This window comes from Balaenoptera musculus, chromosome 1 (genome assembly GCF_009873245.2).
Source record: "Balaenoptera musculus isolate JJ_BM4_2016_0621 chromosome 1, mBalMus1.pri.v3, whole genome shotgun sequence".
NCBI lineage: Eukaryota > Metazoa > Chordata > Mammalia > Artiodactyla > Balaenopteridae > Balaenoptera > Balaenoptera musculus.
The window spans coordinates 14,122,147-14,135,775 of record NC_045785.1 but is presented as its reverse complement, the minus strand read 5'-3'; the positions used below and the strand labels follow the sequence as shown (position 1 = coordinate 14,135,775).

The 13,629-nt window shown below is 53.0% G+C and overlaps 1 protein-coding gene across 2 annotated transcripts in view; it reads right to left on the bottom strand.

Annotated features, from left to right (window-relative positions):
* The window catches only part of PAX7 (paired box 7), a 100,187-nt gene that overhangs the window by 28,998 nt on the left and 57,560 nt on the right, over positions 1-13,629 (bottom strand). For both annotated transcript variants that reach the window (XM_036867458.1, XM_036867454.1), the window contains exons 6-7: positions 9,304-9,469; positions 7,654-7,856 (exon numbers count right to left, since the gene is read on the bottom strand). In XM_036867458.1, coding sequence (XP_036723353.1) covers positions 7,654-7,856; positions 9,304-9,469 — 369 coding nt within the window. The remainder of the gene's footprint in view (positions 1-7,653; positions 7,857-9,303; positions 9,470-13,629) is intronic.

Here is a 13,629-nt window from a genome sequence, read left to right as displayed (position 1 = left end):
TGTCCACCACCCCCTCAGTCCCCTCCACCCAGGAAAAAGGGGTGAGAAAGGCAGAGACATAAACACGAGTCTGTTTTCACAGGAGACGAGGCTCTGCCCAGGCCTCTCCCTGTGGGCTGGAGCTGCGCCTCTGATTGATGTGAGCAGGTGGCTTTGTTTGGCCAGCCGCCAGCGGGGAAATAACTCAGCTTTTCCCACTGAGGTAGGTTAACCATGGACAAAGGCAGAGCTGGATATGAGAGCAGGGTCTTGGCAGGTCTGTCCGCCCAGGGGCTGGAGGGACTGAGGATGCCTGGGACCCCATGGCTGATTGTCTGAGCCTGTAGCTCATCCTCGTCCTGGGGTGGGCCTGGCCGGGAGTTATGGGGAAGGGGCACTGGGGGTGTGCGGAGGCCTGATGAGGTGAGTGGACGCTCCTCATGACCTCCAGTTGGTACCCTGATCAGGGCTGTGACTCAGGCTGGCAGATGTGGCTGGTTGATGTGGGGGAGGTCTGGGAGCTGGGCTGTTACTGGTGCAGTGAAAGCCAGTCAGGGAGGGCAGATACTGCAAAAGGGCATTTGGCTTCAAGTTCAAGAAAATCTGGCCACAGGTTCTTGGTCCTTTCCACAGGCTGACCTCTGACCCCACACCATCACCACTGGTCACCATGAGCAATGGGTAGGTGGGTGAGGTGATTCAGTTAGCTTTCCCATAATCCTGGGAAAAACCAGCGTCAGAGCCTGTCCTTCCAACTGGAACTGGTCACTCCTTCCATCCCAGCTCATCTTTCCCCGGGACCTGAGGGCAGAGGGAGGAAGATGGCCTTTCCTGTGCTTTCCGCAGAGAGGGATGCTACCTGCACCCTGTCAACCTCTCTTCCCAAGACTGGAAATCAACTCAGGCATTTTCCAGGTGGGAAGGAAAGGGGGAAAGAGATAGAAGAAATGAGGTGGCAGCAAAACAGAGTTGGGAGGCCAGGGCACAGATGGGGGAGGTGGGTGGAGAATTTATTAAGCACCTACTATGTGCCAGGCACTGTACTCAAATCTCCCTTAGTCCTCACAGCACCCCCTGAGAGGTAGGGATTATCACTCCCTTTTACAGATGAGGAAAAGGAAGCCCAGAGAGGTTAGGCAAGCTGCCCCAGGGCCACACAGCAACTTAGATAGTGGCAGAACCAGAACTCCAACTCAGGGCTGCTTGTTGCCAGAGGCCAGGCAGTTTCTCTTGCCCCAGGCTTCCCAGGAGAGACTTCCCGGGAAAGGATGAGCCTGGAAGAGACCCTGAGAAGGCGAAGGGAAGGAAGCTGGAGGCAAAGGGGCCGCTGGGAAGGGAGGAAAAGGAAGGGCTGCGCGGGGCCCAGAGGCACGCTCACTCGGCTGGGGTTAAAGCCTCATGTTCCTACAACCCGCTAAGCCGGAGAAATGAATTCTGATCCTTCCAAAACCCAACCTTGGAAAATGTGTGAGAGAAGGGTCTCCTTTCAGGGGAGCAGGAAATCCTCCACACCTCCTCCCGACGCCCCAGTAATGCCAGGATGTCCCCAATCTGCTTTGAGGAATGGAGAGATTAAGAATAATAAAAAAATTGCAATAAAATATGTGTGAAGGAGGGGGTAATTGTGGACAAACGCAGCATTCAAATTCATTTTTCAGCTCTTTTACACACCATTTCAATCTTATTTTCTGCTTGTTAATGAGATCTTGTTGCCTGGGCTAGGCAAAACCTTCCAATATCAGGACGTAATTGCACATAATTTTCTCTCCTACCAGTGATTTGCATCAGTTTTTAAAAAATTCTGGGCTATTTAACACCCCACGATCCCCCTCCCCGTCTTCCTGCCGACAAATCTCTTACGCCCTCCTCCTTCCCTGTCCCTGGTCCAGCAAGACTCATTTTAAATGCTTATTATAAACGCAGTGTCGCCAATAAAGGGAGAAAAAACACACAGAGGAAGTGAGGGGAGAAAAAGGCAAAGGGAGTTTCCAGTGGCCGCTGCGTGAAGGGCCCTGGCTCAGTTCCCCAGCGCGAGGGGTTTCTCGATCTTATCCCGCTGAGGGTGATGTGAAGGTGAAGTGCGTGGGTCAGGCACGTCTGCCTTAGAATTGCATCGCCACCACTCACCTGCTCTGTGGCCTTCAGCAAGTTACTTAACCTCTCTGAGCCTCTCTTCCCAAGTTCTGTGGGGCCAGAGTAACTTCACAGAAGCAAAGTGCTGACAGGGGATGTGGCATCCCATAGGTGGTCAGCTGATGGAGTGTCTTTCCTTGCTGGATTGGCTCCCCTGGAGGCCTCAAAGGATGCCAGGAGGGCAGTGGTGGGACTCTACCATGGAGAGGCATTCTGGAGACCCCATTCATAAAGAATTGAAAAGCCTTGAGCTTTATTCCTACTGGTCTAGGGAGGAAGGGGAAGCTTGACTTTTAAAGGTGTAGACCATGAACCTGACCATGCCATTAACTGCCACTGTGGCCTCAGACCTCAGTTTCCCCATATGGACCACAGGACCAATCTTACGGGGCAGATACAAGAGAACAGCATAGTGGGCTCTGGAGCCAGACCATTTGAATCCTAGCTTTGCCACTTTCCAGACCCTACCACGGGGCCTGGCATGTGGTAGGGGCTTAATTAATATTTGTTAGATGGGCGGATGGATGGATGACCCTGGACAAATCCATTTCCTCATCTGTAAACCAAGATCACAAGGTCACCGCCAAGACTGGCTGAGTGAAAGCTGGTATAACATTTAGCCCATGCATGGCTGGCCCACGGTAAGCGTTCATTCTACGTAAGCCGTCACTGTAACTATTACAGGAGGGAAAGGACGAGGCTTGGTGTACTGTGATCACGGCTGTGTGATTAGCTTCACACTTAGAGAATATCTTTCATTAATTCCACATGGGGGAAATTATAAATATGTAAATCCCTTTACAGGTTCCTCCACGTTAAGCTCCAGAGAGGAACAAAGGGGACGATGCGCAAGGGACATCATGAGGAAGCAAGAGGAGGGGTGGTGGCAGGAGAGAAACGCCCCCTTCCCATGAAGCAGTGACAGGAGCTGTGGGTGAGGCATCTGGAGTCCTGGGTGCGGGTCCCAGCTCAGCTGCTAACCTGACAGTGTGATCTGGGCAATTTTCTCCCCCTCTCTGGGCCTCAGTTTCCACTGCCAACTCTGATAGTCTGCATCTAAGAAAGCCTGGGGGAGAAGGCAGCTCCGGCTTCGGACTGCCCCTGGGAACACATCTGCACAGGCCGCGGAGAAGACCCCAGCACAGGGCAGCCTGCCTGTGGCCTTCAGCTCAAATGACCCTGGAAACAGCAGAACCTTGCTCCTGATGCTTTGCTTGGGGGCTTTGACTGGTCAGTGCTGCAGCTATGAATGGCCTCCGTGGCCTGTCTCCCCCATCACACTGGGAACTCTCCAAGACAGGGCTGTGCTTCCACCATCAGACTGGGGCGTCTAAGTACAAGGGGTCTCTCTTCCATCAGACTATGGGTTCCTGAGGACAGAGTCGTGTCCCTCATCTCATACTGAGAGCTCCTCAGGTTGGGGGCTGTGTCTCCCCCATTAGACCGGGGAATCTCTAAGGACCTGAGTGTCCCCTTTCTATCTCTGCCCACCGCCCTTAAAATTATGCCCTGCTCGTGATTCCTACACGTGGGCTGGTATGAACTGATCCACCTGCAGGAATCAGATCACTCGAAGTGATGTCACAAAAGGGTCCTTTTGTCCTAAGCTGTCCTGAGCTGGTTTCTAAGAGTTGTTTCCAAGCAAAGCCAGGGCCGTCCACGTGCTGAGTCCCTAATCCTACCAGGCTGGGTTCTGGGGGTGGGTGAGGGCCTGGGCCCCGAGGGAACCAAGCCTCAAGGTCATCTAAGCCTCTCATATGACTCAGCTCTGCCTCTTGGCCCCTAACCTGAGTTAGGCCTCAGTGTTCTCATCCATGACATGGGCTGAAGGAGCTTTCCCTTCCACTGAGCTGGGGGGACTGGCTTCCCGAGATGATTTCTCCTCGCCGCCAGCCAGTCTCTCAAAAAGAGAGCATGTGTGGGCGTTTCTGAGAGGCAGGAGGGCAGTGTGAGTGGGTAAAATCTCAGGCTCTGGAAACGAAGGTTGAACCCAGGCTTTGACGCTCAAGTAGATTAGTATATAGGAAACACTGAGAACAGGGTCAGAACATCACAGGGGTTCAGAAAGTTTAGCAGTCCTCATCCACGTTGTTATTAAACATGTTGCATGCCTTGCTGTTTTATTATGTTTACTGTCTGTCTGTCCTGTTACACTGCCAGCTCCACTAGAGCAGAGACCTTCATCCCTATGTTCACTGACTTATCCCAAGTGCCGAGAACAGTGCCTGGCCCATAGCCGGCACTCTATAACTATGTGTTATATTAGAGCCAGAGGACAGGCCCAGAGCTGAGATGAGTAAATGGCTTTTCTGTGAGATTCTGCTGGGCAGACTCTCCGGGGAGGCTCTGAGGCTTGGAAGCACCCACTTCCCAGGCTGGGTCTGAGGCCAGGACCCGGGTCAACCCGCAGGGAGGAGGCAGGTCCTCTCCAGGCAGCGGCAAGCCGGCCGGTGTGACAAGCAGATGCTCAGCAGAGTCCCAGCTGGGTCCCCGACTGCATCCCCTTGGGCTTCTGTAAGAACAAGGGCCGAGGCTACCTGGGCGACCGTGGACCTGCGATCCTGGAGGAGGGAGGGGTATGCTGGCCCCGCAGCCCAAGTGGGGCCCATCCTCCCCCTGTTGCCCAGGTGAGCTACGGAGAAACCCCTCCTGCTGGGAGGACAGACATGGTAATGAACCTCTCTTGGTGGAGAACCCGCACGACCCCCAAGACCACAGAGATTGCTGACCATGTGTAACTGGCCTGTCAGATGGGGGAGGGAGTACAGAGAATCAGAGCTCAGAAATGCCAGGGGCTTCCGTATAAGACCCTAAACACCCCCTCGCTGCACTTCAGGAAGTGTTTGTAGCCTAACCCGGAGGTTCACGCACACAGAAGCACACACAGCCTGACCCTGCCCTCATGTCCGCCCCGCACACAGCCCTCTCCCTGCCCTCCAGCAGCTGTTCACCTCCTGGTCCCCTCGGCCCCCGTTAGACCCTCCATCTGTCTTCACACCTTTGGTGGGAACCTCCCGATGGGTCTCCGAAGTTTGCGCAATCCGTCACGCCCCGCACAGCCTCTCTGCCCCGAGGAATGGGGCGGAAGCCTTGAGGGTCTCTCAGAGGAGGGGTGAGGGTCCAACTCAGGTGGGGAAAAGGTCGGGTTTGGCCTGGCTGCTCACGGTAGTGGGGCAGGCTCTCTTCCTTCTTCTCCTTCCCTCCCTGAGGTTCCATTCTGGGCTCAGACAGTGCGTGGAACATCGTCTCTTTAATACCATTGCTGAACCACGCCCCAGAAGCCAGGCGCCCCTTGATTTGCTGGCTTCTCCTCTGTCTTGTGACAGAAGTGCTGCCCTGGGGAGAAACCTCAGCCCGCATGGAGATGGGTGGACACGGAAGAGCAGTGGTCAGGGAGCCAGGTGCCCTGGACTCTCAGGCCCGGCCCAGCCAACGTGTCCTGGCCCTCTATCTGTAAAGTGAGCTGGAGGGCCCACTTGATCTCAACACCCCTCTTCAGATTTCCTCCAGTTTGTTTTGTACCATAAGGCCAGGCCTGGACCACATTCTCGAGTGTGGACACTGTGGGTCTCTGCAGCCATCCTTACCCAGCCAGCTCTGGATCCTGTCATGTCTAAACCTGGCCTGGAAGGTTAGTCCTCGGCACTAATGAGATGGAGGTGGTGGCCTTGAACCCCAAAGAGGCCAATTAGGTTCTACCGGAAAAACATTCTGGTCTACAGGCTGCATCACCCTCACAATGTGGGGCCCATGAGGACTTGCTGCTTTACCACTGGGAGCTCTGCCTTCAGCGGCTTCCATTCACTGGGCATTCAACTCTGCACTGGACCTGGCCTAAGTGCTTTACCTCGGTCATCTCATTCAATCCTCAGCAACGCTATGAGGTAGGGGCTAACGTCATCCCATTTCACGGATGAGAAAACTGGGGTGTAGAGAGGGAAAGGGGTCTTACCCATAAGTAAATGATGGAACTGAAATACAATTAGTCCTCAACGACACACATTAGTTGAGGCAAATAGGAATGACCCCCAAACATGCAGAAAATTAACATTTGGGGGAACATTTTAGACCAACGGTAGTCATTTTTTTCTATAAGGGCCAGATAGTAAATGTTTTAGGCTTTACAGGCCATGTGATCTCTTTTGAAACTACTCAACTCTGCTGTTGTAGCACAAAGGCAGCCATAAATAAATAGGTAAATGAATGGACATGGCTGTGTTCCAATAAAACTTTACTTACAAAAACAGGTAGTTGGGTGGAAGTGGCCTGGGGGGATGTAGCTGACCTTCTCTTTGGTCCTTTTCTTTAGGTAACACATTTCTCATACTAACTGTATTGTCCTGGCAATGGCGGGGTGGGGGGTGGGGAAGGGGGAGAGAGCTAATGTTTATTTGGCCCCTATTCTGTGCCAGGCTCTGTGCTAAGTGCTTTGACCTGTTAGCACATTGAATGCAGAGAACACCCCTCTTAGGAGGTTAGCAGCTCTCTGTTTAATTACTCTTTTGTTTAATGGGGGATAAACTAAGGCTCAAAGATGCTTACTAGCCTAACGCCCTGAGCGGTGGAGCTGGGATTTAAACCCCCTCCAAGCCTCACCTTTTCTACCACGTTACAGCTGTTCAGATAAGTTTGCATCCTATGTGTTCTCACCACAGACGTGACAGAGGTGTCTCAGAAAATGGGAGGCAAGGTAAAATGAGACTTGGATTCAATTCTTTCCCCCACGGATATTTGAGAGCCTGTTATAGCGACAAAAATGAACTCAGCAGTTCTTCCAATTTATTAGGATTTGGAGCATCACTGAATCCTATTCCCCAAACCCACCAATAACCACATCAGCCTCAGCCTTGTCTTTCTGGCTTCATCTAAAGATGGTCCCACCACTTCTAATAGCACCATCAGGCAATGAGTGACTTAACCAGCAACCAATCACAGGTGAGTAAACAGAGTTCCAAGACCCAATGAGAGTAGAGTTCCCAGGCTAGAACCATCCCTCCCCTCCCCACCCATTGCCACAGTTCTCTCCACCAGTAGTACATGGTCCTTCCTTTCACTCATTGGTCACTCCTAGTGACCAAGGTGGGAAATGGAGCCCAGGATGGAATCCAGGAAAGACTCCCGATTCTAGAACAAAGCCCAACCAGTGAGCATCCCATAGGAAATGGTGCAAGGCTTCCATCAATGTGCTGAAAATGCCTGACTTTTATGGACTGAACAGCCATGAGGTGGGTGATGGGCCAGTTTAATAAGCTCTGGGTGGTGAGAAATATGGAAACCTGTGATGGAAACCTTTTCTCTGCATCTGCCCGCTGGGTCACCCAGGTCTGTGGCTTGAAGAAGATAAACCCAGGGTGAAGGGGTCACGGAATAGTGACAAGTGAAGGTGGAAGGAGCATCCCTGCCTCCCACTTAAAATCTCTCAAGGTGTCCAACAGCCATTCTTCCCCAAGGGAGAGTCAGCCTGTGTCCCCCAGAGCCCTCGCTGGCTGGGCTGGCGATCATCTGGTGATGGGACCCTGGGCAGGGGGCGGGGACACCTACCTGAGGAGACAGGCCATTGCTGACAGGGTTCATGTGGTTGGAGGGCGCTGCCGGGTTCATGAAGCTCTCGGAGTAGCTGGAGAAGCTGTGGCGAGCTCCATAAGCAGAGCTGGTGTCCGCGGCTGCAGCGGCCGCAGCCAGGCCCCCCTGGTGCATGGTGGACGGCGGGAGGGGCTGGGGCCGGTGCACGGTGCTGCCCCCATCTGTGGAGAGACCCAGGAGAGGGCCTGAGCAAGTGGCCTCACCCCAGAGGGTGAGGGAGGGCAAGTACTTCCTGTTTGGAAGGCAAGACCTGAGCCTTCTCCTTCTCCCAGCCTCCGTCCATTGGATGGAGGGGGGAGGAGATCACCTTCTCTTGCTACTTGGGATGGGACGACTGGCTTCTGGGCAGGACACTACAGACTGGCAAGTCTTGACTGACCGCCAATCAACATTCCAGACAACCTCTAGGCACCTACTACGTGCTGGCCTTGTTCTCAGTGGTTGGCACATAGTAGGTGCTCAATAAACATTATCTGGACTGAAAGTCAGATCTCATTGAGGACTGTGTCAATCTGCCCAGGCCTGTCCCGACAGCACTTTGTGAGCGCCGACCACTCACCAGGTGCTTTTACAAATAGTGTCTGAGGGTATGAAGCAGGCAAGAGTGATTCCCATTTTACAGATGAAGAAACTAAGGCTCAGTGGGCTCAGGGCCCTTGTGCAAGGTGACAAGGCTAGTGAGTGGGGGGTCAGAGTTTGAACTGCCATTCTGTTCCTAGCTGCTGGGCTGCTCTTCCTCTCTGTCACGGCCCCTCCATGTAGCCTTCCAGCAGATGGGACCATCACCATTGCCAACAGTTCAATTTCTCTTCAAAAATCACAGGGAGGCCTCTCCTCAGCTTCTAGAACTCTAGCCTGCCAGTCCTTTAAGAGGAGGCCACGGGACTCCATGAGGCAGAAGTCAAGTAGCAGGATTCTTAATGTGTGCTGGGGGCGGAGGGCGGGAAGGGGAGGGCAGACTGGGGGCCAGGAACCAGGGAGGGAGGGGAGTTACTCTTCTCTGCCCACCATCATCTCTTCTGCATTTTAATAACACCCAGGAGATGCATGTGACTTTACAGTTTGAGAAGCTCTGTTCTAAACGTGTGCATGGAGGCGACCTTGTTTATCTTCACCTGGATGCAGAGCCAAGTAGTTCAAGGGCAGGACCCCAACTCTTTTGTCTTAATAGTCTGTCCACATGAAAGCAGACAAACAGCCATTAAAAAGAAACCAGGGGCTTCCCTGGTGGCGCAGTGGTTGAGAATCTGCCTGCCAATGCAGGGGACACGGGTTCGAGCCCTGGTCTGGGAAGATCCCACATGCCGCGGAGCAACTGGGCCCATGAGCCACAATTACTGAGCCTGCGCATCTGGAGCCTGTGCTCCGCAACAAGAGAGGCCGCGATAGTGAGAGGCCTGCGCACTGCGATGAAGAGTGGCCCCCGCTCGTCTCAACTAGAGAAAGCCCTCGCACAGAAATGAAGACCCAACACAGTCATAAAAAAAAAAAAAAAAAGAAACCAAACACCCTTTTATTGCCTTCTTTGTTAAGGAAGGAAGGAGTGGGTGGGGGTGGAGGGGAATGGAAAGGTGTGGCTGAGATGCCAGGATGGGGCCGAGCACTCACCTTGGGAGATGGTGGTGGTGGGGTAGGTGGAGTCTGGCAGCTGGTAGGGGGGCAGCGTGGGCATGCCGGTGGGCGGGAAGCCGCCTGGCAGAAGGTGGTTGAATGCTGCCAGCTGGTTGGCTCCTGCCTGTTTACGCCAGCGGGCACGGCGGTTACTGAACCAGACCTGGGGGATGGAGAGCGGAGCATGGAGAGCCCTCAGCTGGGCTCCTGGCAGGGAGCTGAGACACGGCTACACCCTCCATCCAGCCAGCATCCTCTTCCGTGGGAGGAGGTCCCCACCTCCCTGCAACTCGGAATAGTTTGCAGTGATTTCATAGGTACAATCCCATTCTGTCCTCCCGACCGCCCAGTGAGGAGGTCATTATCATGATCCCCATTTTACAGATGAGCAAACTGAGACCCAGAGAGAGTGGGGGACTTGTCCACGTGACAGGGTGGGTCGGAGAGGCACAGCCAGGTCTGAGTGACTCTCAGTTCAGTGCTCTTTCCCTGCAGCGGCTCCTGCCCCCAAAGATGTATGACCATCCTTGTTCGTACACATGCTCACTCCTCACCTCCTCCAGGAAGCCCCCAAGGAGGAGGCCACATATCCGGAACCCACCTGAATTGAGACCCACCTGCCACACTCAGATGTGAAAGCTAGTTCTTTGTCCGGAGCCTGAGGCCCTGCTTGGCTTTCGCTTCATGGGCCCCCTTGATTAGGAAAGCCCACCTTCCACAGACACAGGGATTGATTAAGCACCAGTGGGAAGATAACCTAACATCTTTAAGTCTCCCTTTCCTCCGAGACCTGTGCTAGCTCTTCGTACGTCTGTCCATACATAGACCCACGAGGCCTGCCCTCCTAGTCCCATTTACAGGAGGGGAAACTGAGGCTCAAAGAGGTCAAATCACTTGCCCAAGGCCACACTGCTAGTCTGTAATAGATGTGAGGTTCAAACTTCAATCAGTCTGACTTCCTAGAACCTTCTTGTCTGGATTTGCAGCAAATTCCCTGGGACAAGCCAGAGAAATATTAATACAAGAATGAGTGTGCAAAACGGGGCTGCTGTGAGAGAATGCTTCTCCACCTCTGGACTTTGCACATGCTGTTCCCTCCAACCTAAACACTCTTCCGGGGCTGGCTCCTTGGCCTGCGGGGCTCAGCAGAAATGCCTCTCCCCTGCTCCAATGAGGAATCCCTGCCACAAAAGTAAATCCAGGCAGGTCCCCATCCCCTTCTCTCAGGAGGCCTCCAGCTGTGAGATGCCTCATACAAACAATTATTGTCTTTATCTGTTTCTTTGTTTCCCCTTCAGGCCCTAAGCCTCACAGGCAGAGGCCAGGAATTCCTGGCCCACAGCTCACAGCTCTATAGGAATACTTGTTGAATGAATGAATGAACGAACAAACAAATGAACAGTGGAAGGCGGAGATGGCTCTGGTGTGCCTTTGCTGGTGCTTGGCCACAAGGCTCAGTGGGGAGTACCCCCCCCCCCGGTGGGTGAAGACATGGATTCCCTGGCATGGCTCACTTAAGACGCCCAAACCTCTGGACGATGTCTGCTGACCCGAGGGCAGTCTCCGCAGGGATGGAGGGGTGTTTATGGCCCCTGGTATCGGTTGTCGTTTCTCCGAGGGGAGAAAGAGTGTTCAGCTTACCAAGCTGGCTGAACAGAGCAGCTGGCTCTTACCCGTTAAGGATTCACAGAAAAAGGAGATTCGGCAGCCAAATCAAGATCAAAAACTGGCTCCCAAATAAAATGAAGGTCCTGGCTTTTCCCCACCTCCCCAAGGCAGCGAGGGCTTCCCCAGGGGCGTCCTGGGTGGGATGGGTGCCTGCCAGTCCGACTGAGGCTGCCTCTGAACTGGCGAGGAATGGGCAGTGTTACCTGCTCCCTGCTTCAGAGGGAGAGTGTGGGGAACAGCTTTGTTTTAAATCAGCATTTCCCAAAGGGTGGGGCTCCTACACTCCGAGGTGGAGGGACATCCCCAAAGGCGAGTGACACAGATGTTAAATAACCCTGAACCACTCCCATCTCTTCTGGGCCTGGGGTGTGTGGAAGAGAAAGTCTCAGCTTGGCTCTCAGCATCCTTCGTGCCTTCCTAACACTTGCCAATCTCCCTGTTTAAAGCACAGAGAGGACGCCCTGGCAGGTGATGTTTTCCGGCAGGACTTTCCCATGTTGTCTTGTTTTCCCTTGTGTGAGTGATTCCAGTTGCCTTCCTTTTTATGAGAGTGATGTTGATGTGCGTGTTTATTTTAAAATACACTGATCTTATTTTAAAAAGTAAATGACAATACAGATAATATGCAAATGTGGCCAAAATCCTGAAGATGGTCAGAGAAAGACTTAAGTTTGGGACACCGTGCTCTAGTTTTGCTGCATGCAGCTGTTTCTTTGGCATGGGTCATCTGTTCCTCAAACAAAGAGGACTCAACCAAGTTGGAAGCGTTCTCCCCCTTTCCCTTCCTTTCCCTCCTCCTTCCCGCCCTCCTTACTTCCCTCCTTCCCCTCTCAAACTGTTCCTGGGACTCCACTCTGTGTCAAGCAGGACAGTAAGGATAGAAGGTGAGCAGGACACAGTCCTAGCCCTCAAGCTGCCCTTGGCCTGGGCACACAACAGATAAGTCAAAGGACAGCTGCTCTCTGGTGCAGTCAGCTCAGATGGGGTGGCATGCAAGGTGCTATAAGGAGGTCTGAGGCGGGGTTTCCAACTCCTCTCAGCATCCAGGAGGACTTCCTGGAGGAGAGGACACGTCTTATGCTTTTTTTTCCTCTCCCCTCTTCTTCCTCACTGTCCTGTCTCCCCAGGGCTGCCTCCACCACAGCAGGCACCTCCGTCCTCACAAGATGTGACATGATGGTTAAGAGCAGGGACTCCGGAGTCCAACTGCCTGGCTTTGAATCCTGCCTCTGACTCCTAGCTAAGATGGGCAAATTCCGTTATTCCTCTGGGCCTCACTTTCTTTGTTGCTAATAACCACCTACCTTCTTGGTGGTTCTGGACCTCAAAGGAGTTAACACAGGCAAAGTGTTTACTTAGAACAGCATCTACAACTCTTATTCTGCTGGAAAGCCTCCGATGGCTGAGCTGGAAAGGCTCTTAGCCAGTATGTACTGCAAGCTTCCTATTTACGTATGGGGAAATGGAGGCTCCAGGAGGGACAGTGGTGGCCCCAGTGTCCCACCCAGAATCCCTGATCAGGGTTGAGTTCTTTAAAAGTAGAGGCTGCATTTTATTATTTACTTTTGGTCCTTCCCTCAACACCCAGCCCTGGTAGCAGGACACTGTAGGAAGCATCAGTTTACCGAGTTGAACATTTCATCTGGCCCTTCTTTCAATGTAGCACCGAGGAAAAGAACATGACGGACAGACTTGGGCTCGGGTCCCAGGACAGTCACTTATTACGCGTGTCTTTAGGAAGTTGCTTCTCTTAGTGAAATCTCAGGTTTCTCACCTACGAAATGGAGAGACTAAACGTCCCTACCTCCTAGGATTACAGTGAGGATGATGAAGATAATGTATGTAGGGTGCTGAGCATCGTGCCTGGCACATAGAAACGCATCAAAAATGTCATCTAGTGTAATGAAAAGATTTGGCGTAAGTTATTACTTAGCCAGTCCCTCTAGCGCCTCCAAAATGGAATTCTGTTCAGAATGCGCCCAGCTCACCCCCAAGCAAATAGCAGGGTTCTGAATTGGGGCCATATGTAAAGAGTTGCACACAGCCCTGGTCTCTCGGTGCTGGTCATCTGAAGGATGAGATGTTTTCATAGGCAGCTGTGGGAGACACCTGGGGTGGCCTCGGGACCTATCAGACCTGCAGCCTCTGTTTCTAGAAGAAACACACAGGCCCAGGGATCTTGGAGCTCAGGACGAAACAGATTTGTTTACCTGCAAGGAAGATGTATGCAAGGTTGGCTTCGGGACCCCAGTTGTTTAGAAATGAAGATTCTTCCAGGCCAAGGAGTCATTGGTCCCTAGGCATGCGTCCTCCTGCCTCACACCCCTTTCCTACCCTTCATGGTGGTTGGGCTTTCTGCGGGCTGAGATGGGGCGTCTCCACCAGCCATCGGGGTACCATATAACACCATATAATGCCCTGCAGGCTTCAGAAGGAGGCTCCCGACCCTCTGCTGGGGAGCAGGGCTGGAAGGGAGGCAGAGGGGGTGACACACTTGACTGATAGAACCCTGTCTGACCTATATTTACCTGCTTCCTTGCTTATTTGGACATCAGCCCCATGACAACAGGGATTTCTTGTCTGGCTGAATCCCCTGTGCCTAGAATAGTGTCTGGCACATAGTAGGTACCCAATATGACTGCCAGATGAATGAAC